Below are 27,083 nucleotides of genomic sequence, written 5' to 3'. Positions count from 1 at the left end.
GCACAGACGCTCCTATTATTAGCTTAATCAGTGGTATTAGACTGTGGGGATCAGGCAGCAGCCGTCATATTTTCAGTCAATCTGGCTTATTCCACCAAGCCTCGGGATACATTCCATATTCAGCAGCATGTGGGATATCCTCATTGTCATTGCATAGCTCGGAAAGTCTAAAGCCAGATAGAGGGACAGTTTTTAAAGGTAGAACATATGAGGATCTGATAAGATGCAAATGGGAAAAGGGTATGACCTGTGAGGGAGAGAACACTCATTATCATCCTTTTATCGAGGATAAAGAGCTGTGAGTCAATGATTTTTGCTTTTCAGCTGTTCAAAAGTCTGCGTGTCCAGTTGGAGATGAGGAGGAAGCAGGTGGAGGGAGCTTTGCAGTCTACTCAGAGGGATGGGATGTTGACTGTGGATCAGGCTCTGGTCAAACAGGCCTGGGAAAGGATCTCCAAAAGGGTGAGAGCAGCGGGATTACCCACTCGCCTCCTGTTCAGAATTGTACACAGAGCATTTTTTTTCCATTCAGAAAAAGTGATATCTAAAGATATTTAAAGCTACTCCTGGAGGTCGATGGAGTGTTTACAATGTTCTAATTCATACATAAGGACTTCAGAAGGCATAATTTGAATTTATTTTGTGCTTTGCCAGCAACTCTGAGAATCAGCCATTTTTTAAGCTTGTATGATGATTTATCGTTTAAGGTTATTTCCTTTTACCTTATTTGGGCTAACACAAGTTGTGTTTTTTATAAAGAGCTGATGACTTAGTGTCTCCTTCTTTTTTTTTATAGAAATTAAAAATTAAATTATTTGTGTGATGAGGTCATTATTTCAGGAGACATCGTCTGTTTTTATCCATCTTAGTTACTGGACTGGCATCTTCAGCTGGATAGGTCTCTGCCAGCTCCTCTGGACACAGTGGGAGCATGGCTGCATGAGGCCGAGGAAGCTCTGCGGCAGGAGATAACCATCCAGCAGGCACATGATATCACAGCCAGCACTGTGCATAGAGCTCTGGAGCAGCACAAGGTTAGTGCAGAGCCATACATAGCACAATAGAGTGTGAGAATCAAACATACTATTAGAATGAACACAGAATGTATAAATACATTTTTATGTCTGTTTTCATATCTTTACTCTGTGTACTCTGCACAGGATGTGTTGAAGAGCCTGGAAAGTCACCAGCAGGTCTTTCAGAGAATCCATAAAGACAGAAGTGTTGATGGAGTGCCTGTTCCCCCAGACCAGCTCCAAGACATGGCTGAGAGGTAAACAAAACTCCTGCTAGTCTCTCTTGAAAGTGCAGAATACAAAATTAATGTTCTTCGTGGTAATGTTTTTCTGATAAGAACAGATTATTTGAAAGAAATTTGGCACCTCAGTCGGTGTGTTTTTTTTCACAACCTTGCTTTTTGGGAAAGCAGCAGTATGAGAAGGTCGAGGTATAGGTCTGATGTCCCTGTATGAACTGTGTCTTTTTTAGGATGAACTTTATCTCTACATCTTCTAGCATCCACTTAGCAAAAATGGAATTTCTGGAGAACAAACATCACATGCAGGCCTTCCTCAGTCTGGCTGAGTCCAAACTAAAGTCCTGGATCATCAAATATGGTCAACAGGAATCTGTGGAACTGATGCTTCACAGCTATATCGTAAGCTCAGTCTCTGATTTGTGTAGTTTGATCTTCAGGGTTCACCTGCATGCTTATGTGGAAAGGATTTTTAATTTTGAATAAATTTTTGTATATTGTATAATAATTATTGGTTGATGAAGGATAGTTACCATTACATAGCACATGTATAAGATATTTAGTTCTGTTTCTGTGTATCTGTTAAGATGCTTTTCACATCTAATAACATTTTCTTTTGGAATCTGTCTTCATCAGTCATTTGTGGAGAAGCAGCGTTTCTTTGAAAACTATGAGATGTTGTTCCAGTCTCTGAAACTGTCTGCAGAGGCCTATGTGAGTGCTGACAGCTCAGGTGAGTAGCTCAAGGTGTAATATTTACTATATGTATATATAAGCATTTATTATCCTATCACTTTCTTATAATAAAGTAATTCAGTAATTCTCCCGGGAAGTCTGGGAAATGTTTATCAATATCCTGCCAGACAGTAATCTGAAAGGCGCTTTATTGCGATGATGTCAGAATCACATAAAATGTCCAACAATGCATTAAAGCAGTCCTGCTCATTGATTGGGAACATCATTATTATGTCACATTTCCAATGCATTCTCATCCTTTTAATGGAACTTTAATCTGAAATTGATCTGATACTTCCAGTGTATCCTGGCTGAGATCAGTATCTCTCAATTGTTCACTATATTTCAACTTTATTTCCCTTTTCAACAACTCACTAACCAATGAGGCTTTCCCTGCCAGCAGCTCAGTTTGCCCCTGACTGGTTTCACAATTTGATAGAGGAGGAGAGTCTGCAGGCTACAGCTAAATGAGGTTCCTCCACTCTCTGCTCTCAGTGGGGAATACGACCCCATTTGCTAGTTGGGGGGCTGCTCCACTTCTGCAGGTCTCTGGGCGCAAACTGAGCTAGCTTGTTGGTTTCATTAGGTTTCAGGGTTGCATTGCTTTAGGGTATGCAGAGCAGAGAAGTGAGGTGTGGTGAGAAATCAGGACATCTGAGGTTTGATTGGTCGACCCCACAAATGAAATGCAGCAGGTCCTGCTGGTACTGTAGTTAGCATCGTGGTTTCTGATTGGCTGCCTGAGAAAAATAAGGAAAAGGGTTAGGGTACTGATCTGTTTTTTGTCTCCCATTTTAGAAGCATTGCGTTTATCTGATGTGCGTCTTTATGCCATTGTTTTGCACATACTCTAACAACTAGAGAGTTTGCATCTAAGAATGTAGCACAAGCACAGATGATACATCTCCTTGTAGTGAGTTTTTGGGGTCAGGGAGTTTTCTGCAAAAGCGTGTGCCTCCTTTTGCTTTATCGAGTGTTCCCCTGCCTTTGCCAAAGTGTGGTGATGTGAAACAAAGCAGTGAAAGTCATCAGGCACACACAGACATAAAAGGTACAGCTGCAGCTTCAAAACAGCTGCTTCAGTGCTTCATTTTCCATTTGACTCTTGTGAATAAGTGACATTATTAGCGGCAGCAGAATCAGAGGTAATGGTGGTGTTATCGGTAGCTGTCATTCTTGTTAAACTTTACCTCTCTTCCAGTGGATGAAGGCGAGATGGGAGTGCGCAGGTTTATGCGGGAGGTGGTGACTCAGTGGAGGAGTCTGTCCATGGAAGTGCGCAGCGTGAGGAGCATGCTGGAGGAAGTGCTGTCCAACTGGGAGAGGTACACCTCCACTGTGGCCTCTTTGCAGGCCTGGCTGGAAGATGCAGAGGAAGCCCTGAGCCAGCCAGAAAACACAAAACGGGTATGAGATTAGATCTTAATACTGTCTGAGCCTTTGATTTTTTTACTTTATTTTTTCTGTGAACAGATTAGGAGCCTGTTCATACACCCATTTATTTGATGGACTCAGATTTAATTGTAGCAATCAAGCCATTTTGAAGAATTTAGTTTTTTTATGTGGAAGCTTATTAGGAGTCTCCACTCAAGTATCAAATGATCCTTCAACAAGCCGCTGAGGATATTCCTGTTGTTGCATTGCCATGGTTACACAGACTCACATCTCCGTCTAGGATTAGACATCTAATTACCCCACTTTTTTATTGTCCTTCCTTTGTTTCTTTCTTTGAATCACTTTCTTTGTTCCTTTTTTGATTAGCTTTCTTCATCTCTTTCTTTGACACTCGCTCTTTGTTTCTCTTAATTTCTTTGTCTTCCAGGAGTTTTTCAGGGATCTCAGCCACTGGATGGATCAGCATGCGGCCATGAACGATGCAGGGAATTTTCTTATTGAAACGTGTGACGAGACAGTGTCACTTGATCTCAAGCAGCAGCTACTCATTTTAAACGGGCGATGGAGAGACCTCTTCCTCAAAGTCAAACAAGTAATGAATGAAAACATCTAAAAATACTGCCTGTCAGACAAAGACAGAATTGGGTCAAAACATATGTGCTGGCTTTGTTTGATTCATTTCTCAGTGTAAAGTGTAATTAGCTTCTTTTTTGCTGCAGTATGCCCATTCAGATGAGTTGGAGAAGTGGAGAAAAGAACACTTGAAGGCTATTTGGGCCCTGAAAGAGCTGCTGGACACTGCCGAAGCCAAACTCAATGCTCCTGTTCAAGTCTCTTTCCTCAGTGTTAGGGCTTTTCTTCAGGATGTGGAGGTGAGGAAAGCAAACTGTCAGTTTAACTATCAAATGTAAAAGATAATATAGCCTGACAGTAAAAATACAACCTGTCAGTAATGTTTTTTTAAGCTGGTGGCATTGCAGCATCATGATACTTTAGATTTTCAATGGGCACCTACACTTACATACATACTGTACTTTATATTAGACCATCCCTGATCACATCGCTTAGAGTTTGTTTCAAATCTGTTCTTTCTTAAGCTGGTCGAGAATGACAAGCCTGACTCTGCAGTGGACCTAATATGCATTTTCTTTTCTTTCTTTCTTTTCCTGTTGTGTTTATTTGCTGTTACTCATGGTGGATACTCATGTTAAACATGGCCAAAGTTTCAAATATGGAACTAGATGGAGTTTTTTTTTTTTACTCTTAGCTTTATGTGATTTCAAAGAGAATGGTCATCACAGCTCTTTTTAGGAACACAGCTGCCCCACACACCAACAGCAGGTGAAACGTAACTGTTTCAAGTCCTTCCAAGCCATTTTCAGACATGTAAACTCTCTTTTCCATGTTAAAGAGGGACTTTTAACAGGACTCTGTGTCATCCTGTTATAAGCTAACTTTAGCAGCAATAAATTGAAGTAATTGTTTGTGGTGTGTATTTGTCGGTACACCTTTTAAGGTCCCAACACGGCATTTCAGTGGGGTTGTGTTCTGTTCCTTGGGCCATTAGAACAGTTTCTTTTTCAGTCATTTTATTTTAGATTTGTTGCTGTGCTTGGGGATCATTGTCCTGTTGCATGAGCCAAGAATGTGTTACTCAGAGGAATTCAGGGTTGACTTAATGGCTATAAGGTGCCCAGTGCTGTAAAATGCACGCCCAAATCATTCCTCTTCCACCACACTTAATAGCTGGTGTCAGGTGTTTTGCTTGCAAATAAGCTGTGTTTTATGACAAACTATCTCCACTCTGGTCTCATCTGTCCAAAGCACATTGTTCATATGTAACTTTGCAAGCCTAAGCGATCCCGCCATGTTCTTTTTTAAAAGAGAACAAGCTTTCCCCTGGCAACCCATGCAAACTTGTTCATTCTCTTTCTAACTGTACTGTCATGAACTTTAACGTTTCACATGCTAACTGAAGCTTGTAGAGACTTAGAAGCTGCTCTTGAGTTTTTCCTGTTGATATTCTTCCTTTTTGACATGACTGTATTTCAGACTTTGTCTGAGAATTAGTTACATACAACAGACCATAGTCTATTTTAGATGCATTCCCACTATGCTGGCAATGCTGTCCTTGATCTTGGCAATGGTACTATCTGGGTAGAGCATACAGAAGTAAGCTTGTGTGACGCCCACTCACTGTGAAATTCGGATAATTTTCTTCTCTGTACTCTAATGCATGGCACCAGATATCTGTCAGACTTTGTGGTGGTTAAAGGCAGCTAAAGATCTGATCTGAGAGCGTCCAGAATTTATGTCCCATAAATGCAGTTTCATCAGTTAATGCTTAGAAATGTTCATGACTGCAGTAAATAATGTCACTGGCTCAGGTCAACATGAATTGAAGCTCGAGCTCTCTTCCTCGCCTGAGACAAATCAGATAAAGTCACGCTTGAATCACGATAAAGTGAGATTTCACATCTGCACTCAATGTGCGAAAACGGCTTTACTCTCATACGTTTTTGATAAGGTGTTACTAAAAGCTGCAAGTCACTGCTTTATTGATGTCAGCATTTTTATTACTAAAACAGCTTTGATGGCAGTGCATTCACTTTAAGAACGTATGAAATGACCCTTTACCCTTGCACGTCACATCGCAGAATACCAAGCAAAAGGTTGTCGCTATGGAGACACAATACAAGTTGGCTGCCCGCAGCGCTCAGCTCCTTGCCAAGGATGCTCCACAGGATGAGGCAACCAGGGTCATGGCAACTATGGCAACAGTCAAAGGTCAACTAAGCAAGGTGAGTCTCATTTGAGGGTAAACACAAAGCCTTTTAAGTTAATACATTTTTTCACTGTTAAGCGGTCCGTTTTGTATCTGTTCAGGTGAGAGAGCGGTGCCCATCTCTGATGCGGGAGTGTCATGCCTTTCTGCCGCTGTTGGAGGAGATGGAGAAACACATCAACACTTTTTACCAGGCCTTGGAGCGAGCGAGTCGCATCACTTCTGCTGCGAGAGACCCAGAGTCACAGGCACAAGCCCAGCAAAAATACAAGTGGCAGGTCAGACACGAACACGTTAAATTTACAATAAGTGCTTATGTTTTTATTCTTTTTTCAGTTTATTTTTATTTTTTCACAGTTATTATGGATATGAGCTGCCAGCTCCATAAGCAGTGATCTGCATTTATAACACTACAGTCCTGTTGCTGTATCTTTTATGTATTATTGTTCCCTTCTTTTATATTCAAATCTGATGCACGCTGACAGAAAATAATAACTCCCCTCAAACGTCTTCAAAGCAATGAGCCTCTTATGAAAATTCAAGGAGTAGAAAGAAGAGATATTTGTGTTGAAATGTTGCTTACTTAAAATATGTGCTTACTTTACTCTGAGGAGCATTATTGTGTCATTTCTAGATGCAGTTTTCTGCAGTGAACCACTTCCCATCTTTACTTCTGGGGAACTCTGCATCTCTAAGATGCTCTTTCTATACTCAGTAATGTTACTGACCTGTTTCCAGTTAACCTAATTATAGCAAAGTGTTTCTCCAGCTGTTTCTTTTTTAACACCACTTACTTTTGTCACCCCCTTTCCCAACTTTTTTGAGATGCGTTGCTGCCATCAAATTAAAATGAGCTCATATTTTTCATGGAATGATAACATTATCTCAGGTTAAACTAATATTTTCTGTGTCCCATTGTGAATAAAATATGAGTCTATGACATTTGCAAGTCATTGCATTTTGTTTTTATTTACAATTTACACTGTGTCCAAACTTGTAAAAGTCTATCCATCCGTTTTCTTCCACTCATCCAGTTCAGGGACTGTCGGCTTGTCCAGTGTGCACGCTGCCTCGCTAAATTGGATAGCTAGATAAGAAAATGGATGGACAGATGGATGGATATTGGAAACACAAGTAATTTTTTTAAACTTCTTGTCTCCCCTTTTGTGACAGGATTTGTTAAACCATCAGCAAAGCTGTAAACGATGTTTATCGGTGATTGAGAGGAACCACCACTCTCTGCAGAGGGCGCTCTCCACCAGTAAGGTGCTCAGGAACTTCGACATATCGTTGCTGCAAAAGAGAGTTGTTGAAATTCAGGGCTCGGCACAGGTTAGTATTACAGTTATGCATTACATGCATTTGCATACCAGAATGCCAGTCAGAAACCACAATACTGATTATACTATAGAGATTACACAGACATCAGAAAAACACAAGGGATTCGTGCAGATTAGATTTACCCACCATGTGTGTTACTGTTCATTTGTTTGTAGGACAAATAATGTAATTACACTGTATTACTACTATCTAACCTCTCAGGCTTTGCTAAAGGAGGTTGGAGAATGGAGAAGGCAGGAAGAGGCCAACAACTCCCTGAGGAGGAGATTTGAGGAATCACGACAAGAGCTGGAGAGAGTGCTGAAGAAAGCTCAGGGCTGCTTGAGAGAGACTGGAGATGCTGAGGAATTATTAAAGAAACACACTGTAAGATTAAATCTCTAACCTCTAAGCATGTCTGTGAAAGCTGCGGCTAATCTGCAGAGGCATTTCTATTTTCTAATTACATTTTTAAGTGGAAACGGGTAGAGTGTTAACATTCTTGACTTAACTTTTACTCTGTCTTGTGTCGTGTTTACTCTTATTTTATTTTACATTACAGGATTTCTTTGGACAACTGGACCAGCGGGTGCTGAGCGTGTTTTTGAAAGCGTGTGATGAGCTCACGGACATCCTGCCACAGGAGGAGCAACAGGGGCTGCAGGAAACTGTCCGCAGGCTGCACAAACTCTGGAAGGTCAGAGGTCACCATGGTTTACCACTCTCACTAATTACTGTACACCTCTTGAGGCGCATAAGCACTACTTCATTAACTTAACCAGGAAAACCTTTGGCTTCAATAGAGTCCCTCCAGTCTGGTTCCAATTAACCTGGTTAGATAAAAATGCAACCCTCTCTGTGTTTATTTGCAGCCACTCCAGGGAACTTTTGATCAGTGACAGATACAATGTGACACTTAAGGGTAGCTTTCAGGTCTGCTATGTTTTGTCTCATCTCCATCTTTTTTACAGGACATGCAGAGCGAGGTACCATCTCACCTACTCCGTCTCAAGGTGGATGTGGAGCGAAGCCGAGTTGCTGTGATCCTGCAAGACTGCAGAGCAGAGCTGCACAGAGAAATGCAAGCCCTGTCTGGCACCTGCACCAGCGAGCGAGTGATCAAAGAGCACAGAGTGAGTCTCGGATTTAGTGGAAAATTGAAACAGATAGAACTGAAAATCAGAGAAAGACAAAATCACTTAATGTTGTTATCACTGACATTCGGGAGCCTCTCATATCTTAATTTTCTTTTTTTTTTCTTCTTCCTCAGACTTTCTTCAGGGAACGCAAACCTTTAATTCAGAGCGAGAGGAGGATTAGAAACATGGAGGATCTGTGTTACAAGTTGCCTGACAACGACCAAGCTTATCGAATGCTTGACTGCACTAGAAGGGCCGTAGAAGAGGTTACAGAGCAGATAAAGAGCACCCACCTCAAGCTGGAGCAGCACCCTGATAAATGGAAAGAGTGGAATGAGAGGTAAAGATGGGCAAAAAGCACAGATTTAAAGTGATTTAAAGCAAATGCAGAACTCAGTGGTCCATTTTTATTTTAGGTTCTGCGAGCTTTCTGATTGGCTCTCATCTCAAAAAAGGCAAATGAGGCTCTTAAGAGGAACAGCAATAACTTCCCGTCATCAGGAGCAACTTGATGCTGCTGTTCAGGTGAGCTAGTGGGCTACATTTGCTGCTTTAGGCACTGAGATTAGGCTATACTTCAACTTCAGTTAACATCTAGTGCTTCCATCAATTCCAGGCACTACAGGAAGCAGTGGATACTCGAGAGGAGAGTCTGCTGTGGCTCAAGAGCCGCCTTGCTGTGCTGTCTGAAGTTAGCTCTGAAGTGGAAGTCCAAAGGCAAAGAGCAGCCTTGGCTAAACTCTCAACTGACCTGCGGGCAGTTTACTCTTCACTCTGTCAGGTATTCCAGGATAAGTGCTGAATATTCTCTTCCATACTGAAAATTTTCATCAAAAAATAATCCAATGACCTTTTTGCCACAGCTGGGTGATGAGGGCTCTGCCATGTTCCAGTATGAGGAGCTGAGGGACGAGATTCATGGTGCTCTGGAGGAGGTTCTGAGGGCCCGAAAAGAGGCTGAGGAGCAGATAGGCAGAATCCTGGATGCTGAGGGTTTGGAGGAAGCCAAACAACTTTACCTTATTCACCAGGTATTTGTTTAGTACAAATGCACTTGTAACAACTTGGTTTCCATGTTTGAAAGTCTCTTTTGTATTTAATTTAACTGTTTAACAGTTTACATTATGAATGGTTTGAGCAAGGCAAAGCAAAATCAAGGTTGCTCACAAAATAGCATGTTGTTTTTGTGTCTGTGTGTTATAGCAACACCTAAAGCACCTGCATGCTAACAGGAGAGAGGCAGAGCTTCTGGTGTCCCACTGCCGCCAGCTGCAGAAAGGGGAGGGGCTCAGTCAATCTCTACGGGAGCTGGAAGGAGCTTTCAGTGAGGCTGACCACAAATCAGGGGCAAAGGAGCAAAGTCTGCAGGTAGGCAGAGCCAAGATTTTTCTCATGTCGGCGCCCTGGTGTTTGCACGTGTGAGTGTCATTGATCATCCACACACTTTCCCGCTGTGATAATTGATTAGCCTATTGCTGACTGTTATCCTGCACGTTAATTTTGTTTGTTACTTTGTGATTTCTTTGTACACTTGTCGTTATCCGTGAATTGATCAGAAAATTAAAAGTAAATGTCGGTGTATTTTAAGACAGCAGATCATCTGCTGTCGTAAAATACCCTATGCTTACAGATGAAATCAGGAGAATGGCAGTAAATATTACAGTGCCCATCTCCTTTGTGTAAATAGTGCATGTTATCATCAGGTCTGAATTTGTACCTACTAACGTTACTCTTTCATTTCTTTGTCACTTCAAGGCAACGCTGAGCTCCTGGGAAAGTTTCGAAGCAGAAAGAGAAACAGTTTGGAGGTTCATCAGCAATACTGACAATGAATTGCACAAGGAACTCCTTTTCAACTGCTTGGACAGCCTGAAAATTGAACTGAAGCATAACAAGGTGTGTATGTGCAAAACGTGCATGCATTCATATTCTGATTTATTAGCCTGTATTTGGTCATGTTGTGTAACTGCTTGTTTTTCGGTCTATAGGAACTCTTCACGGAGGTCGAGGAGTACTCTATACGAGCAGATCTCCTCTCAGAGAAAGCAGAAGACATTCAGCTTGGTCCGAAGACTCAGACTCTTCTCCTGCAGCAGGCGCAGTCCACCAGAGAAGCAATCGCACAACTTCAAGACCACCTCAACAAGAAGTATGTCTGACTATTTTCTTCTATTACATGCAATAAAGGTCTGAAATGTGGTACGGGCCTTAACCGGCAGTTTTACGAGTGCCCAATAATGAGCTTTAAGTGTAAAAACTAACTTGTGATATTAGTCTGAAAAAACCTAAAGTATCAAAATGTGAAATTGTATTTTGCCAACATATGATGTCTGTCTGGCATTCACCTGCAAATTGCATCCATGCTATTGTCTGGTTGTTTGTTTTCATTCCAATATTCTGACCTTGGGCTGTTGCCTAATCTCATGTGTCCCAGTGTTGTCCAGCTGGAGATGATATTTGTGTGGTGGGAGCGCTTCAGCAGTGAATCAGCGGCCTTCTTTCTTTGGATCAATCAGAAACAGAAGGAGCTGGACGCTGTCAACATTTTCTCCTCCTCTGATCCTTTAGACAAACACATCAGCGCTGTAGAGGTTTGTGCAGGTCTATATTTCTATCACAGCATTACATTGTATACCTGATCACAAGGTTTCCAATTGGAGGTCAGTCAAAGGTGAGGCAGTTCACTGCACACTTTTTACACAACTCCTTAAATATTTTTTATATCTTCACAAGTAAATACTCATCATATTTTTTGGTTGCTTCAGTTAAACTGGAGTCACATTGCTGTCTGGTCTTGTGTCTGTAGTTTACAGTATCACTGTGGCCCAAAATGATTAAGATTATGATGAAATGAGATTAAATTTTAATCTAACCCCAAGGGAAATTGGGTCAGTGCTGTAGCAGAGGCTGGAATTTAAAGGAAATAAATTGATCATATTTAATAAAATATAATCTTGGCATGCCTAATCCCAGACTTGTCACTCTCATGATGGTTTTTAGAAAAAAAAAAGGATACTGCCATCATCTGCCTTTTTTTTCTTCTCAGTTTGAAAATAAATTTCTTCTTGAAAGAGCGATCTTTTATCGTCGTAATTTCCTGTATGCTTTCCCTCGTTGAATTCCTCTCTTATTGCATCTCTCCAGGCCGTGGGGGAAGCTTTAGAGGAGAGAAAGGCGGTTCTTGTCCTCATGGAGGCCGACTGCGAGGCTCTGTCCAGGTTTGTGACTTCTGGAGAGGCCGGTCGCATCCGGGCGCAACTTAACCAGACGAGACAATACTGGGAAGAGCTGAAGGGGAGAGCAGAGCAGCTTGGCGTGCAGCTCAACCAGAGCGCCTCCTACAGGCAGAGATGCAATGATAACCTTGAACAGGTTTAGAGCATCACACAATTTATGACTTTTATTAAAGGTATTTTATTACACAATACAAACGGACTTTTTTATTTTTATTATCAGGTTAAGAAAACAGTTAGTGATCTGAATGAAAAACTGGACTGTCTGATCACATGCTGCGTATCATCATTAGAGACCTACAAAGCCCTCCAGGATCACATTGTAAGAGCACAACTTGGCACCTCTTTGATACATGAATAAGTATCACTGGCTTCCTTTTCAGAGTGGCACCATGTTATTATGTTGTATTTTCAAGGGTTTACTTAATGTGCAGTTGATAACAAGTATGTTTGTGTTTATCCCAGGAGGTCTGCCAGACTGTTGAGCTTCTGAAGCCCAGGCTTATGGCCCTGTGTTCGGCCACAAAAAGGCTTGGAGAGGGCAGCCAGCTGGAGGAAGAAGTGGCTAACCTCCAGAAGCAGCAGAGAGAGTTAATGGAAAAGGCTTCAGAAAAGAAATCTATGTTAGAGAGCCTTCTAGCTCTGTGGCAGAGGTACAATAAACTGCAAAATGTGGTTGCTTTTGTCCTAGACCAGGGATGTCAAGCTCATTTTGTCTGGAGGGCCACATCAACTTTGTGTTAGTGTAAAGTTGATTAACTACACATTTATTTCCCTTTTATATATTAATAAAAGATAAAGAAGTGCAATTTCAACAGCATATCTTAGTTTTTCTACACGATAAAGTTTTCTGTCATTTGCTTGTTTATCTATTACTGAATATGAATGGTAATAAAAATCACTGTGGGGAGGTCTTTAACAGCAGGAAAAGCTGCAAAACATCTAAAAATACAGTTAAAAGTCTAAAAATATATCATCTCCTTCATGTTTTCCAAAGCTGTCCCAGCAGGCCAGATTGGAGAAATTGCCGGGCCAATTCTGGCCCCGGGCTCTTATGTTGATACCAGTGTTCTAGACCTTTTGGAAAAATAGCATTAGTACAGGAAAAAGTCAGTGTTTGTCTGGGATAGAAGAGACAAATGCTAGACAATGAGAAAATAGTGTTAATTGTTAAACTGAAGGCATGAGTCACTGTTCACTGTAATGTGTGAAGATTTATCCATTTAGTTTAGTGTTTAGAGTTTATTGTGCTTTGGTATGGCCCAAAGCAGGGTTTCGGGTGTATGTGTCCCTTCAACACTTTTGTATTACTGTAGGGTCTTTACATTACAATATAAAGCGCCTTGAGGCAACTGTTGTCGTGATTTGGTGCCGTATAGATAAACACCTACAACAGGCCTGTTTGAATATTTCAGATTTTGCCACATTGAAAAAAAAAACCATAAAATCAAAAAGTACATTTATAAAAATGGAGAAATATGTTATAAGTCATTTTTTGAGAAACATCTGTAGTCTCCATTAGCACACACCTGCAGTTGAATAAGCAAATGCCATTTTCCCTTCTATTGTGCATGTGCTGTTTCTGCTTCTCTCTGTGCCATTTTCCTCTTTATTCCTCTGAATCTGTCTCTCATCTTAGTGTGATGTGGAAGAGCGAGATCTTGTCTGTCCCCCTGTCAGCCAGTGCATTTCTATTCTAATTATATGCTTTCTTATCGCTTTCTTTTGTCACACAATAGTCCTTCACCGGAGTGATTGTTTCTTTTCTGTTTAAGCGTGAGGAGAAAATAATGATCTAGCCACATGCTGGCTGTTTAAATTGCCCAAGCTTTAGCGCTTCCTTTTATTTACCCAGCCGGTGACTCTTTTTGAAATGAACTCAATTATGTTTTTGCCACTAAACTTCAGCAGAGTTTATGTGTGTCTGTTTGTGTGTGTGTTCGGCTTAGTGTCTCTGCAGTTAGCCTCATCCTGTATCCTGCAGCTATATGTATAAGGGATTACTTCCAGCACTGGGTGCACTGGGAAGATATGGTTGCCCCATTATGACCTTGTCACTGATACTAGGGTTTGGTCAGATTTAAGAAAAAAAAAAAGTGAACTTGTAATTGTGTGTGTCCTAAGGGGATGCAACTTATATTTTCCTTGATTTTAATACATGCAACATCTGCATCTACAGATATGAAAAGGAAAATTTGTCCATGAAAAGCTGGCTGGACAGGTGTGAGTCTGTGTGCTGCCCAGACACCGAACTGCTCTCTGCAGATAAAGTAAAGCTTAGGAATGAATTACAAAATGTGCAGGTAAAATCTTTTTACTTTTCTGTATTTGTTTCTACAAGAAAGTTTTGTTATTTTATCTAATTTGCATTGATGATATGCCTATCCAGGAAATGCAGGTAGAGACGGTGTCACACGAGACTCTCCTTCAGGGTCTCGTGAATCTCGGCCTTTGCTTGTACCCCACGGCACCCGAAGCTCGTATCCAGGAGCTCAGTGATGATCTCACACAACTACAGGAGAGATGCGCTTCTGTGAAGAACAGCATATTACGCAGGTATTTTTTAGGGTGATTGATTATGATATAGCTTATTTACATCTGGGTTACTGTATGTGAATGGATCCTAGCATTTTTTTTAAATTTACATTTAAAACAGTCACTTCCATATTCTCAGTCCATGCTTTTCCCACCCTCACTTTTAGGATAAAGCGGTTGAAGCTGCAGTTGGAGCACTTGGAGCAGTTTGATCAGGCACTGCTGCCCCTTACCCAGTGGAGTGAAAACTTCCTGTCTCTCTTGAGAAGCTCTTCCCAGGTTGATATTGCTGATCTTGAGGCTGTGTTTATTAAGCTGAAGGTGAGAGATCAATAACTTGCTGTCAGCACTGATGTCCTTTATAGGCTGTATGTATATTGGAGCAGTTTTAGTAAACAAGTTTGCATCAATTGCTGTTGGAGCTCACATAAATGTGTCTAATTGAACAATCGTGTTGCAGGAGCATGAGGCACAGCTACAGGAGAATGCATCACTGAGAGAGACTCTCCATAAAAAAGAGTCCTTCCTGCTTTGCTCTTCCACCCCAGAGGCCCAAGAGCAGCTCCAGGCATGGAGAGAGGACTGCCTGCAACCTCTCAGTGAATCCCAACGTCTCCTGCTGCTTCGTAAAGAGTGCCTGACCGAGTTAAACACTTTCCTCGAGAAGCATAAAATGGCTGCTAAGGCCGTGCGTCGCCTTCATGAGGCTGTGGAGGGCAGAGGGAGCTGGGACCCTTCCAAAGCTGAAGAGCTGCATCGCGAAATAGGAGAGGTGGCTAAAGAAGTGGCCCGACTAGAGGCTGAAGCTGTCGGGTTAGATGGGCAGCTGAGCAAAGCACATCTGCACCTGTGTGGAGCAGAGTGGAGGGGATCTAAAGATGCCAGCCATCCTCAGGGAAGAACATCTTGCAGAGGACAGGCGGTGGCCCTGACAATGGCTCTGGAGGAGGTGCAGAGGGGTGTGGGGTGGAGACAAAGTGAAGCGGATGCTTTAGGGGCTTTGTGGAGCTCCTTCAGAGAGAGAAGAGAAGAAGTGATGAAGAATTTGAAGAAACTGTTGGACGATGCAAGACAGGAGGGCATCAGAGAGAGCTCTGTACAGGCCTTTCACAACAGGTTTGTTCATTTTAATTTTGACACTTCAGCCCAGTAAATATATCAGTATTCATAGTATCAGCACAGTTGGTAATGTCGGCTTTCAGTAGTAATAATGCTGTCAGTCCTTGCTTCATTCCTACTTTTTGCATTTCTACTGCCTACTATGAACCTTTGATTCAAAGATCTACTGTATGCCAGAGTCTATTGTCTATTACAGAAGCCAACATACAGGCAGACAAATTTAATCTCCTGGAAATTGAGATGTAATATGTTGGAAGCAGGCTACTAATCTCCATTGTTTTCTTCTGCATCTATTCTCCCAGGATGCGTTTCTTTGTCCAGCTGGAGGATGAGCTCCAGTCCCTGCAGCACTCGCAACGGTGGTTAGAAGAAAAGGGAGACCAGCTGGCCAAGAGAGACAGTGAGCTGGCAGGAGAAGCACTCAGGGAGGTAGCTCTGGTGAAGACAGCCTGGGATAACGTCAGGACGCTAATCATCAACAGGTAAGAGATTAATTTTCTCTCACCCATCTGTTGTTTTTTTTCATCTTTTACCACCTGCTTTAAAAAAAATAATATATTTGACGTTTTCTGATTTGTTTTAACATGCAGTCAGGAACACAGTGGAGTTGTGTTAGATCTTCTTCGCCAGTTCCACCACCTGAAGTCGATCCTCACCACACTCATGGAGAGCGCTCAGGCCGTCGCTCACAATCTGCCCGACCACAACCACAGTGCTCTGGAAGCCAAAAGGACTTTCACGCAAGTCAGTAGTTTATGTTTATTCTCAGAAAAGTATTGAATTATTACATTTCTGTGCATCAGACCAAAAAAAAATGACCATCACAGAATTGCTTGGGGAAAAATATACAAGGAAAAGTAATTTCTCTAAATAAATACAAAAGAAATAATTCAAGGGATGAGGGACATTTAAAAAATCCACTAACTAGAAAACTACTTGACCCAGGTGCTTCAATTTTTTATAGGTCTACCAATCTACTTTGTGATTAGGGATAGTTGCAAAGGCACCCAGCACACATGCTCTCTTCTTGGCCAGAAAAAAACTTGGCTGTGAAGGGTGGATAAATTGAATGAAAACATCTTGCTCTGCTTTCAAAACAGTCTTTGGCTGCTATACATAAAAATGAGTGCCTTATAAAACTCATAATGACAAAATGTGAAAAATGATCATCAGAAATTTGGGATATAATATATAATATTAAGAGAAATCTGCTTCTTCTAATTAAGTGAGTTTATATTTTGTACATGGTGTCATGGCTGAAGAAATTATACTGAAGTTGGGTCTAAATGTGGGTTTTTGTTTTGTGGTAGGGGTTTCATATTCGATCTGTAATCTCTGTAAAACCTTTCACCTGATTTGGACTGGGTTTTTTTTTTTTTTAAAAAGATGTGCCCTGTATATGAGAAATTATCAACAAACATCAGTTCATCAACTCAAAATTATGATTTCCACAGATCTGGCATCGGGGATTGGAGTTACATCATTGTATGTTAGCTTAAGTTATCCTCATGTTCATAGAGCCATACTACCAGATACTTAATAACAATTGAATGCCATGCTTAAGTAGTTTTTTAATAGCACGATTTTTAAAAGGGCTACTAGGAAAAGCATTTGAAAAGATGTTTTTGAGAAGATCTATTGATTGGTGTGAGGGATTTGATGAGCTAACATGAAATGAACCTATTGTTAATTTTAAAGAATTTATACAGTAGTAATTTATATAGCAATCAAATTGGTAACTTTAATTGTGAGCCTTGTTATGGAGTCAAAAAGGACAGTATCCATTCCTCTCAAAGATTTTTTTTTTTCATTGTTATGACTTGTTGGAACTTTTGATGGTCGAAAGTGTTTATTCATTGTGATTTTACCTACTATAATGAGTTAAAATATCTACTACTGTTAAAACCGGATATGATAGATCCAAGTATGATTTTATTTTTTGTATGAAAACTTATGTAATAATGTTTTTATGAGCTAAGAAGAAAAATCAGCTTTAGTGTCATTTTCTGGTAATTCAATGAGTTTTAAGTGAGTAATAATCTGTTTTCATCAAGGAAATTAGTCTGAAAAGTTTCACAGCTTTCTCTGTGGTTTGACTGTTTTTATTGTATATTAGAAAAAAACAGGAGGTGGAGGAAGAAGAAACTTGTCTTATATTTATTTAGCAAACCAAATCTCAGAAACTTACCTCCCCACTGAACAGTATCTCTCCCTCCTGTTGCCATTTCCCTTGCTGTGTTCTCTTCAGCATAAAGCCATAAAAGATGAACTGAGAGAAAAACAGGAAGACATGGACCAGCTCATCAGGACGGTCGAGGACCTGCAGAGGGAGCTGGAGAAGGTTCCCAACTGTGAAATGTCCTCCATCCAGAGAGACACAGAGACACTTAGAGAGCAGTGGCTGGCGGTGAGTAGTCTTTAGTAAAGATAAATGCACAATACTGACTTTCTGTTATTTCAGGTGTTTTGAAGTGAAATATTTTTGTAACATTAAAAAGTTTCCCAGAATTTTCCACATCTAAATAAAAAACTGAAAAAAAAATCCATAAACTATAAATGGTGTTTTCCCCGAGTCTGGGCCTGAAGTACAATAATAACTATGAAGGGTATGAACAAATCTGTGTGAGTATAAAAAAACATTCATCTCTGCTGAACACCTGCACCGTCACTTTTTTCAATTATATTTTTTCTCTGCTTTTTCTTTTCTTTTATCTACATTTTCTCCTCTTTTGAGTTGTTGTTGTCTGCTCAGCTGTCGAAATGAGACAGAGAAATAAATAAGTCTAGACAGGTTATCTGCATCTCTGTCTCTCTCTCTCGCTTCTCACTTGCACATCTGTCAGACTAATTAGGCAGCGATTTTCTTCCATCTCCCTGTAAAGCATACATCCCCTGTTACAGAGAGAAAGCCAAACACAAAGGAGGTGGGCCTTCCTCTCCTCTTGATTGAGATGCATTATTCTCTTACATACCTCACATAGTGTCCTGGTCTCTCTTTTTCTCTTTTAAGATCGCAGAGAAAATACAAACCAATACAGAAAGATTAGGCTACTGTGTGAAACTCTGGGATGACCTCAAGGCCGCAGAGCATGACATCAACCAGTGGACCAGTGGATCCATCGCTGATCTAACTGACGCTGTCGCCAGTCTCAGTGACAAGGAGAAGACAGAGGCCCAGCTTGCGTCCTTTCAGGTCAGAGTACGCTGCGTGAAAGTGTGCGCAAATTAATGTTTGCTCAGATGACGGTGAATGTTATTTCATTGTCTTGCACTTTGATTCATAGGAGGAGGTTGAAAAGAGGGAGCACATGCTGGATGTTTTGGAGGAGAGAGTGGCAGATTTGAAGGCTCGAGCCAAACTGCAGGAAATCCCATTACAAATGCAGGTAAATGTATAGGAGAAGAGAAAAATAATGCAAGGTATTATTCATCAAAGATTAAAACCACAATATGTGGAACCCAGACTTCTTCTCTGATCATGTGCAGATTTCGCGTATAGAATAAGTAGACACTGAAACATCCAGTGCTGACAACCTTTTTTTTGCGCCTTGGTTCAGTCTTCCTGCATCCAGTAACCCTCCTCCTCTCATCTACACCTGTTGCCACTGCTGTTGTGCTCTTGTTGTGTTACCAGTAAGAGCTTCAGAGGGACATTTGAGAGTGCTAAGCAGTTATAAACGTTAGACGGTGTGCAGAAGCTCAGTGCATTAATGTACATGCAGCAAAACCGGCAGGATTATGTGACAGAGACACATCAGGAGGATTAGGTGACAGCCGTGGCAGATAAAAGGAGGGGCCATTTAATTGCTGTAGCCAAGGGGCAGTACTAGTGTGTCAGTCAAGCTCTGCTGTGTGTGTTTAGAACATGTTTTGTAGTGGTGTAAACAGCATATTTACACCCATGTACGTTACAACACAATTTATTGACTTACCTATTTATTTTTAGCTTATGACACCTGTGGTTAAAATATTTTTTTTCTCAGTTTTTTCTTGTTTATAAATAACCGTTCTATTAATTCGGGGTCTCTTTCGTGGCCGTCTCTCCTTACCATAGTACAGCACATTACAGAAGCCACATTTATCTTCATTATTCTTCCAATTAATTTGCTATGCTATACTGCCTCTCCCTTCCACTTTCCTCAGTCCTCTGCAGGAGTACTAATTCCCCCTGTTGCTGGCTGCCTGGAAGAGTGCATCAGTTTTTTTCCCCATTTATAGGGCCAGGGCTTTGAACAAACAAAATAGTGATAAATCCCTCTGTGATCTTGGACAAAGCCATGGTCCTTGATCCCTGTGTAATTTACTTTCATCTGATTTATGTGGTTCATGCTTTACTCCTAGAATTTCTGCTCCAAATTGCCTCTTGATTGACTTAAACTTTACAAATAAGCGCTCTCAGTTGAGCTGAAGACAAATAAAGTATCTGTACCTTCTACTCAGGAGGAACTTATAGTCACAAATCTATGAAACCGTAAATCAAATCTATGAAACCGTACTGGACCAATAATTAAACATACTCTTGTGTTGTTTAAATGTGACTAAAACTGATTCTCACACGTCAGGTCCTGCAATCAGATCTGAGGAAGAAAATGGCCCATGCTGAGGAGGTGTACAATCAGGCCAAGCACACTCTGACCTACTTCAGTTTCCAGAAAGAGCGACTGGAGGACCTCATGTCCCAGATGGCCCAGCGGCTGGAGGCAGTCGAGGGTTCCTTATCGGACCTCACCGAAACTACTTCCCCTGAAGACATTGGCACTGTTAAGGTATGGCATTATCAGTTCCTTCAGTAAGACAGAAAAACTCACAAAAAACTGTACAAAGTTTATTTTATTTACACACCTACAACTAGCTTATTACCTAATTAGTTAGAGGAACTAATCATAATGTGCTAATTATTGTTATTCTAGCAGGAAACTCCTCAAAAGTATTTCCCTAATAAAAATCTGAGCACCATAGGCGGTGTAGTAGGTGTTCTTTCCTTTAAGAAGGAAAGAAATGTTTACATCATAGAATTTTGATTCCTGAAGGAAAACGCCTGTCCTGATTAGTGATGCTTTTCTGGAGGACAGATGTCAAACCAGCAACAGATCAGCATCTGTTCTGCTAGAAGAGACTGTTGCCTTAGGACACATTTGCAGGATAGACACAGTACAACACATACAGAGCACATAGCTATAAACGTGCAGAATTATTTGCATAATTTCTCACTGTGGTCCATTTCCAGGACCTGCAGAGTGTCGTGCAGCAGCAGAGGGCAGACATGGACTCGGCTAGAGATGCCCTGACTGCTCTGTGCAGATCGCATCCCTCTGAGGAGCTGTCACGCCTCTCGTCTGATCTCACCTCCATTGCCAAACGAACCGAGACCGTTTCCCAACGCTGTGCCAAGACCAGAGGAAACCTGCAGGACGGTCTGCAGCTCCATTTCAACGGTAAGCGATCATCAGTTTTGCTCAGATTTTGTTTGTGGCGTTGATGATGTATCAGCTAATTTACAAAAGGTGCTTAATTCTTCTTCATTCTGATGCACCGAGCGATCTTATCTATCAGTAATAGTAAGTAGCCGCAATAACTTATTCCCTGATGAGGACAAATTAAAATTTTTAATAACACTTAAAATGCCATAATCACCCAATCAAACATTGCACTGTTACACGAAGCAGAGCCATTTGTTCGTGTTAGTAGTGCAACAGATTTGCTGTTGATTATCCTACATTTTCCCCAGAGCGCACTCAATCCGCCCACTACAGCCCACACTCCATTGACACACATGCTGTCAGGTACACTGGTGCACTCTCACTGCGCCGACACACACCTGTGCCTCGGAGACTAATGTCGCTCTCGTCACATCTGCTCTCGAGGGACTCATTTTGGGCTTGTTGCCAAGGCAACCTAGCACTCCATAGCGTGGACACGCCCACACTTTCCATCTGCCTTAACACACTGCCTGCTCTCACACTTCTTCTTCAGGTTTCTTCACTTTAAAATGTTTTTTCTGCCATAATCTGCAACACATCCGTCTTCCTCGACTTGTCGCTGTATGTTTCTTCAGCTTTTAACTCATCTCTTCTTCTTGTTCCCTCAATCAGAGCTTGTCCAAGACTTCAAATCCTGGCTAGCGATTCTGAAGTTGGAGCTGAAAGAATGCTCTAACCCGTCAGGAGATGTTGTCCTCCTAGGAGCCAAGTTACAAAGGTTAAAGGTACGTTACTTGTTGCTCTTTTTCTCTGTGCAGATGTAAGGGCTATGAAGTGCATATTCCACTTAAAAGTTCTAAGGAGGTTGACTTGTTGATATGAGCATGCTACAGTATAAACAATTTATATTTTTAGAAACATATATCTGTACCTTCCACATAATATATTAGTATAAGTCATAAGTTACACTGGGCTTGTAAATAATAAACACTTTGAGTTGTTTAAATGGATGAAAACACACAAAAAAGTCCCGATCTGAAGATTTTGGCTCTTTATTTAGAGACGCATCCTATGTTCACAGGTATCACTTCAGCGGATTTCAGAGGGTGAGGAACGCCTCTCTCAGGTTTCTAAAGAGGCTGGGAAACTCCAGCTCCACCTACCTAAAGCTGGAGCAGTGCAGGTTCAAGAGAACCTCTCTGCCTGCCAGCGAGAGTGGAGGAGCTTTCTGGATGGTTGTTATCAGAGCAAGCTGGACTTGGAGGAGAGCGTTGGCCTTCTGAAAAAGTAACACCCTCATTTATGGTTATTTCTTGCTTTTATACAAACGAATTTGAATCAAATAGAAATATGGCTCTCATTAATTCTTTTTTTCTTCTTCCTTCCCCTCTTTTCCCATAGTTTTGACGACTGCGTGCAGGGTATAAGAGACTGGCTGAAGCAGATGGATCTCAGTCTTAAGGCTGAGCCAGTTCTTGGGGGAGAAAGCCAGCAAGGTGCCCCAGACACCACAGAAGAGCTGGAGAGGATGGAGCAACTCCATAAGGAACTGACAGAAAGAAGGTTTGTATATGAGGGTGTCTGTGGCCATATGCTATATATGTCACAGCATAAGTTACTGAATATTCAGAACAATAATATATCAATTTCTTTTGTAAGGGAATCTATTGAGCAACTCTGCCAGGAAGCCCAGGCTCTATCTGAGGCAGGCCGCGGGTCAGGAGGAGAGGTCAGAGTAACAGGCCAGCTACAGATGGAGCACCAGGCCCTACTGAAGGCAGCCAGGGAGAGGCTCAGAGGCTGCCAGGAGAGCCAGGCTTTTGGAGACACTCTCCAGGGGGTTTGGGCCTGGCTGGAGGAGATCCAGGAGCGACTGGGTACAGTCGACAGCACGATGGGGACCAAAGAGCAGTTAGAGCAAAGGCTGGAGACGGTGCAGGTGAGAGGACAACAAGACTACATCTGCATGTATTCTTTATTTAGGTAATTCACCTTTATTACAATCTAGTTTTTCCAGTGAACACAAGAGGGGGCTGTTTGCTTAAGATATATTTATATATTTTTTATTTTTATTTTTTACTCTGAATGTCTGTTTGCACAGGATATCCTGCTTTTGAAGGGAGAGGGTGAGGTCAAGTTAAATATGGCAATGGGTAAAGGTGAGCTCGCCCTGCGCAGCTATGGCGCCGCCGGACAGGAAGTGGTTCGCTCTCAGCTGCAGGAACTGGAGGACGCATGGGCTACACTGCTTGTGACAGCCATGAGTTGCCACAGGTACAACTACTCACTTTAAGTATCACCTGCAATTTGTTATAAACTACAAATGATAATCTAATGAGTAAAGAAGCATTCCTACCTTTAACAAATTTTGCATGCAGTTATAGAATACATGTATGCTTTTGGATAAAGCACTTTGGTTAGCACGGTCACCTAACATCAAGAAGTTTCCACGTTTGAACCCTAACCGGGGCTTTTCTGTGTGGAGTTTGCATGTTCTCTCTGTGCGTGGGTGGGTTTCCTCTGAGTACTCCTCAAGGTATGCAAAAATATGCATGTTAGGCTAATTCCTGGTTCTAAATTGGCCATGGATGTGATGCAGATAAAGTGCTTAAAATTCAAAAAGCACTGTATGGATGTGTGGATAAATTTGGCTTGTAGAGTGAAGCACTTTGACTGGTCAGTGAGACTAGATGAGCTCAATATAAATGCCAGTCAATCCCCATTTCTCTGCCACTGAAACATTTGCCCATGAACATTTAAGAGAGGATGTTTCTGTTTGCCAAAAAAAAAAATTCTCTCTTAGGAACAGGTTATTTTCATCACCACAGACTGATGTGTCGGTGCTGTTAATTACCATTAGGTTAAATAAATAATGAGAAGTATGTGTCTCATTTTCCAACTGTGACTGATGTGTCTTAGTATGTGCTCTCGGGTGTGTTTGTGTGCGTGCGTGACGGCATGCATGTGCATCAGTTTGTGTGTGTATGTCTAATTGACCAATTATGGCCCCTCCTAGAAAAAAAATTGATCCCATTAGGGACTAAATGGTGGATGGCAAACAGTGGGTCACACGTGCGGTGTGTTTGTGTTGAAAGGGGAGAGGGATAACAGGAGGCGAGGGGTAGCAGGTGAATTAGAGGTGTGTGTGAGTATGTGGATATTGGCACTATTTGCACAGGCAGGGGTAACAGATGGCAAGGAAAATTATGGGTGTGTGTCTGTGTCCTTGTGTGTTTTGAACCTCCTGATAAAAGGGGAGAAAGGCTATAAGCCAGTATTACTGCCAGTTTGTGCTTCTTCTGCAATGCTGCAAATGTACAGGAGAATAAAAAGGTGTAAAAAGATTTTTATGCACCAAGATTTAAATTAAGAAGTCTACACATGTAGTTATAAAAGATTTCATGTGTTTGTTTTTTTATTTTATTTTATTTTTATTTTTTGCACCATTTGTAAAAGTGTATGAGAGATCTACTGTTCTGTCTCCAGTCGATTAGAGTGGACTGTGTCTCAGTGGGGAGGATACCTTGAGAGTGCTGCCCAACTGCGCTGCTGGATGGAGGTTGTGGAGCGGGAGGTGTGTGCCCCTCTCACCCCTCAGCCAGGACCTAGAGAAAAAGCTTCACAGCTGGAGAGACTCCGTGCTCTGCTGGCTGATCTAGAAGACCACCAGATGGCGCTGTCCACACTGGAGGAAAAAGCCAGAGAACTCTTCAAGAAGACTGGTGATGCCAGCTTTAACCATGGTGCTCGCACCCAGCTGCAGGTGCAGTTTGACAACCTCACAGCTTTGGTGGAGGTACAAAACATCTGCCTTTATTTATTAATTTACAATGTAGATGACCATCAACCTCTTTCACCTTGATCAAGGCTTTCGGTAATATAACGTGTACATATTTTGTGTTTCTTCTATAGGAGAGAGTACGTCTGGCACAGGCAGTGGTGTTGGAGCACCAGAACTACCTGGAGGCCGTTAGAGAGCTCACTGATTGGCTAATGACTGCAGGGGAGGAGCTACAGCACTGGTCTGACACATCAGGAGACTCCACATCCATCAAAAAGAAACTGTCAGAAGTTAGGGTAAGGAAGACAAACATTTGTTAGTCACCTCAAGCATTTCCATTCTGTGCTTACGGCCCTTTTTCGGGGACAAATCATAAAGAGTTGCAGATTATTTCAGCCCACATAAATTAAGTGATAAAACTGTAGGGAAAACACAAGTACACGGATGCTAAAACAGTATCAGCTAAACAATCTAAAATTTATTTGACATAATCTGAAATCTCTTGAGCCACTCCATGTTAACAGCATGCGGTACATGTTGGTTAAATTGTCTTTTAGTTATAAACTTAGATTATTTGAGAATTAAAACTTGGCTGGACATCTTGTAGGAATTTGTTGGGATAATTGATGTGTAACAGGCACTAATTACACATCTATTAAAGAAGGATTAACTCTTTAAACCCAATATAGACATAATGATTCTCAGTGCAGTATCAGCGACTCTTGTGTGGAAGCAATGTTTAACTTATTTAAGAATACTTTGTCTTTGGCTCTTCTGCATGCTTGAAATGTGTGTGCTGTTCTTTGTTTTGTTTTGTTTTTTTTAATCCACACCCAATTCTTGCGAAGATAACTGATTGCTGAATTATCTGAACCCATTTGATGAATACATTCTCACTATGAAGGAGAGCAAATTATGCGGGGAATTGGAATTGGTTCTCAGCTTGTTCCCATATCAGAGCCAAATATCTCAATCTCTCATGATGCATTTTACTGCCAATGCAGTATAATATGGTTTATGGTTGTGTGTAAAAGGAAAAAAGAAAAGGAGCAATGAATTTAATGCTAAATCTTTCCCTGCTCGATAACTCTGTGATTACAGAGGAGAGAAAATATGTGAGGAAAAATTGATTTGCATTTAAATTTTACACATGGGTACTAATTATCACATTATAAATGTGTGTCAGCAGAGCTATGCTGTGTGAAGCATTACAGTAGAAGAGGAGATATGATGTCTTGTGTACACAAGCTAGTTTTCATTTTTTATTTAGTGTCAAGGTTGATCTTCATAGCCATCTTCTCCCTTTTTAATCCCTCTATCAGCTCACTGCTATCGCATCACACTCAAGTGTTTTTCACATCATCTGCCTGGCTTTCCCTTAGAGAGTAAGAGGTGAAGATGGAAGGAGAGGGAAAAAAAATCACTAACAGAGCGATATTACTGATATGGAAATTAAAAATACAGCAAATCAGAATAACTGGTGCACTGACAGAATCAAAGAAGTAGATATAAACATGTAAGGTGATGAAGCAGGGGACATCTGATGAAAACACTATACGGCAGCTTTAAATAGACACCAGCACAGCCAGAGATTGCGGTTTCCTTAGCCACAGTTTCCGTAGCAACTTTGTCTCTTACCTACCTACCCTCTTTATCTCTCCAGGAGCGTGTGGAGTGTCGACTTCTGGAGGGCCGCGACCGCCTCAGCCGGGTACGTCGCAGCGCGGCGTCCACAGCGGAGCACACGGCAGCGGGAGGCTGCGAGGCCATGGATCGACAGCTGGGGGCGCTGTCCCACGCTCTGGAGCAATGGGAAGGGGCCGCTCTGAGGGCCCGGGATAGCTTGGAGGGGGCCCTGTCCGCTGCCGCGGCTTCCGAAGAGGAATATAACCGTCTGACCGCCCAGTTGGAGGAAGAGTTAAAAGTGTTTGATGGACGTCTGAGGGGGTGGAGCCAGGAGCTGGTTAAAGCTGAAGGGCAGAGTAACGGCGAGGAGGCCGTGGAGGGATGGCAGCTGGCTAAGGTACTATAGAATTTAAATAAACATAATGACAAGAGAGCCTGAATTATTATCTGTTCATTTTCTCACAATGGTGCATTTAAAAAAACAGCATCAATAATAAAAACTCGCTGGGGTGGGTGAAAGCTGACAGCGGCTATGCTGCCGTCCTATGATTAGCATTGTTTAATACAAAGTACACACACAGACACACACAGGACCCTCTGCAATTAGCCCTGCTTTCTCTGTCAGTAATTATCCATTCTATTTGTAAATCCTAAAAACAGATTAGTTTGTAAATCAGCTTTACTGGAATGATGAACAAGTGACAGCCACAATCCCATCACTTCCCCTGGTTTCCTGCTCA

At 41.6% G+C, this 27,083-nt stretch overlaps 1 protein-coding gene across 1 annotated transcript in view; it reads left to right on the top strand.

The window, feature by feature from the left end:
- Positions 1 to 27,083, top strand: part of syne1a (spectrin repeat containing, nuclear envelope 1a) — a 128,779-nt gene that overhangs the window by 19,639 nt on the left and 82,057 nt on the right. Inside the window, exons 12-55 of the mRNA XM_026193858.2 lie at positions 325 to 462; positions 870 to 1,034; positions 1,161 to 1,273; positions 1,489 to 1,657; positions 1,892 to 1,988; positions 3,192 to 3,397; positions 3,813 to 3,977; positions 4,105 to 4,257; positions 6,043 to 6,186; positions 6,272 to 6,448; positions 7,344 to 7,502; positions 7,713 to 7,877; positions 8,053 to 8,187; positions 8,462 to 8,623; positions 8,761 to 8,969; positions 9,046 to 9,154; positions 9,246 to 9,410; positions 9,493 to 9,660; positions 9,833 to 9,997; positions 10,385 to 10,525; positions 10,618 to 10,778; positions 11,064 to 11,220; positions 11,774 to 12,001; positions 12,086 to 12,184; positions 12,328 to 12,515; positions 14,042 to 14,165; positions 14,252 to 14,418; positions 14,565 to 14,718; positions 14,858 to 15,513; positions 15,819 to 15,998; positions 16,107 to 16,260; positions 17,765 to 17,923; positions 18,527 to 18,709; positions 18,801 to 18,902; positions 20,079 to 20,282; positions 20,744 to 20,951; positions 21,609 to 21,721; positions 22,018 to 22,223; positions 22,338 to 22,499; positions 22,596 to 22,875; positions 23,038 to 23,210; positions 24,423 to 24,732; positions 24,849 to 25,013; positions 26,381 to 26,740. Of these exons, the coding sequence (XP_026049643.2) occupies positions 325 to 462; positions 870 to 1,034; positions 1,161 to 1,273; positions 1,489 to 1,657; positions 1,892 to 1,988; positions 3,192 to 3,397; positions 3,813 to 3,977; positions 4,105 to 4,257; positions 6,043 to 6,186; positions 6,272 to 6,448; positions 7,344 to 7,502; positions 7,713 to 7,877; positions 8,053 to 8,187; positions 8,462 to 8,623; positions 8,761 to 8,969; positions 9,046 to 9,154; positions 9,246 to 9,410; positions 9,493 to 9,660; positions 9,833 to 9,997; positions 10,385 to 10,525; positions 10,618 to 10,778; positions 11,064 to 11,220; positions 11,774 to 12,001; positions 12,086 to 12,184; positions 12,328 to 12,515; positions 14,042 to 14,165; positions 14,252 to 14,418; positions 14,565 to 14,718; positions 14,858 to 15,513; positions 15,819 to 15,998; positions 16,107 to 16,260; positions 17,765 to 17,923; positions 18,527 to 18,709; positions 18,801 to 18,902; positions 20,079 to 20,282; positions 20,744 to 20,951; positions 21,609 to 21,721; positions 22,018 to 22,223; positions 22,338 to 22,499; positions 22,596 to 22,875; positions 23,038 to 23,210; positions 24,423 to 24,732; positions 24,849 to 25,013; positions 26,381 to 26,740 (7,998 nt within the window). The remainder of the gene's footprint in view (positions 1 to 324; positions 463 to 869; positions 1,035 to 1,160; positions 1,274 to 1,488; positions 1,658 to 1,891; positions 1,989 to 3,191; positions 3,398 to 3,812; positions 3,978 to 4,104; positions 4,258 to 6,042; positions 6,187 to 6,271; positions 6,449 to 7,343; positions 7,503 to 7,712; positions 7,878 to 8,052; positions 8,188 to 8,461; positions 8,624 to 8,760; positions 8,970 to 9,045; positions 9,155 to 9,245; positions 9,411 to 9,492; positions 9,661 to 9,832; positions 9,998 to 10,384; positions 10,526 to 10,617; positions 10,779 to 11,063; positions 11,221 to 11,773; positions 12,002 to 12,085; positions 12,185 to 12,327; positions 12,516 to 14,041; positions 14,166 to 14,251; positions 14,419 to 14,564; positions 14,719 to 14,857; positions 15,514 to 15,818; positions 15,999 to 16,106; positions 16,261 to 17,764; positions 17,924 to 18,526; positions 18,710 to 18,800; positions 18,903 to 20,078; positions 20,283 to 20,743; positions 20,952 to 21,608; positions 21,722 to 22,017; positions 22,224 to 22,337; positions 22,500 to 22,595; positions 22,876 to 23,037; positions 23,211 to 24,422; positions 24,733 to 24,848; positions 25,014 to 26,380; positions 26,741 to 27,083) is intronic.

This window comes from Astatotilapia calliptera, chromosome 15, assembly GCF_964374335.1.
Source record: "Astatotilapia calliptera chromosome 15, fAstCal68.1, whole genome shotgun sequence".
NCBI lineage: Eukaryota > Metazoa > Chordata > Actinopteri > Cichliformes > Cichlidae > Astatotilapia > Astatotilapia calliptera.
Note: the sequence above shows the minus strand (reverse complement) of the source record. Positions and strands in the feature narration are given on the sequence as shown.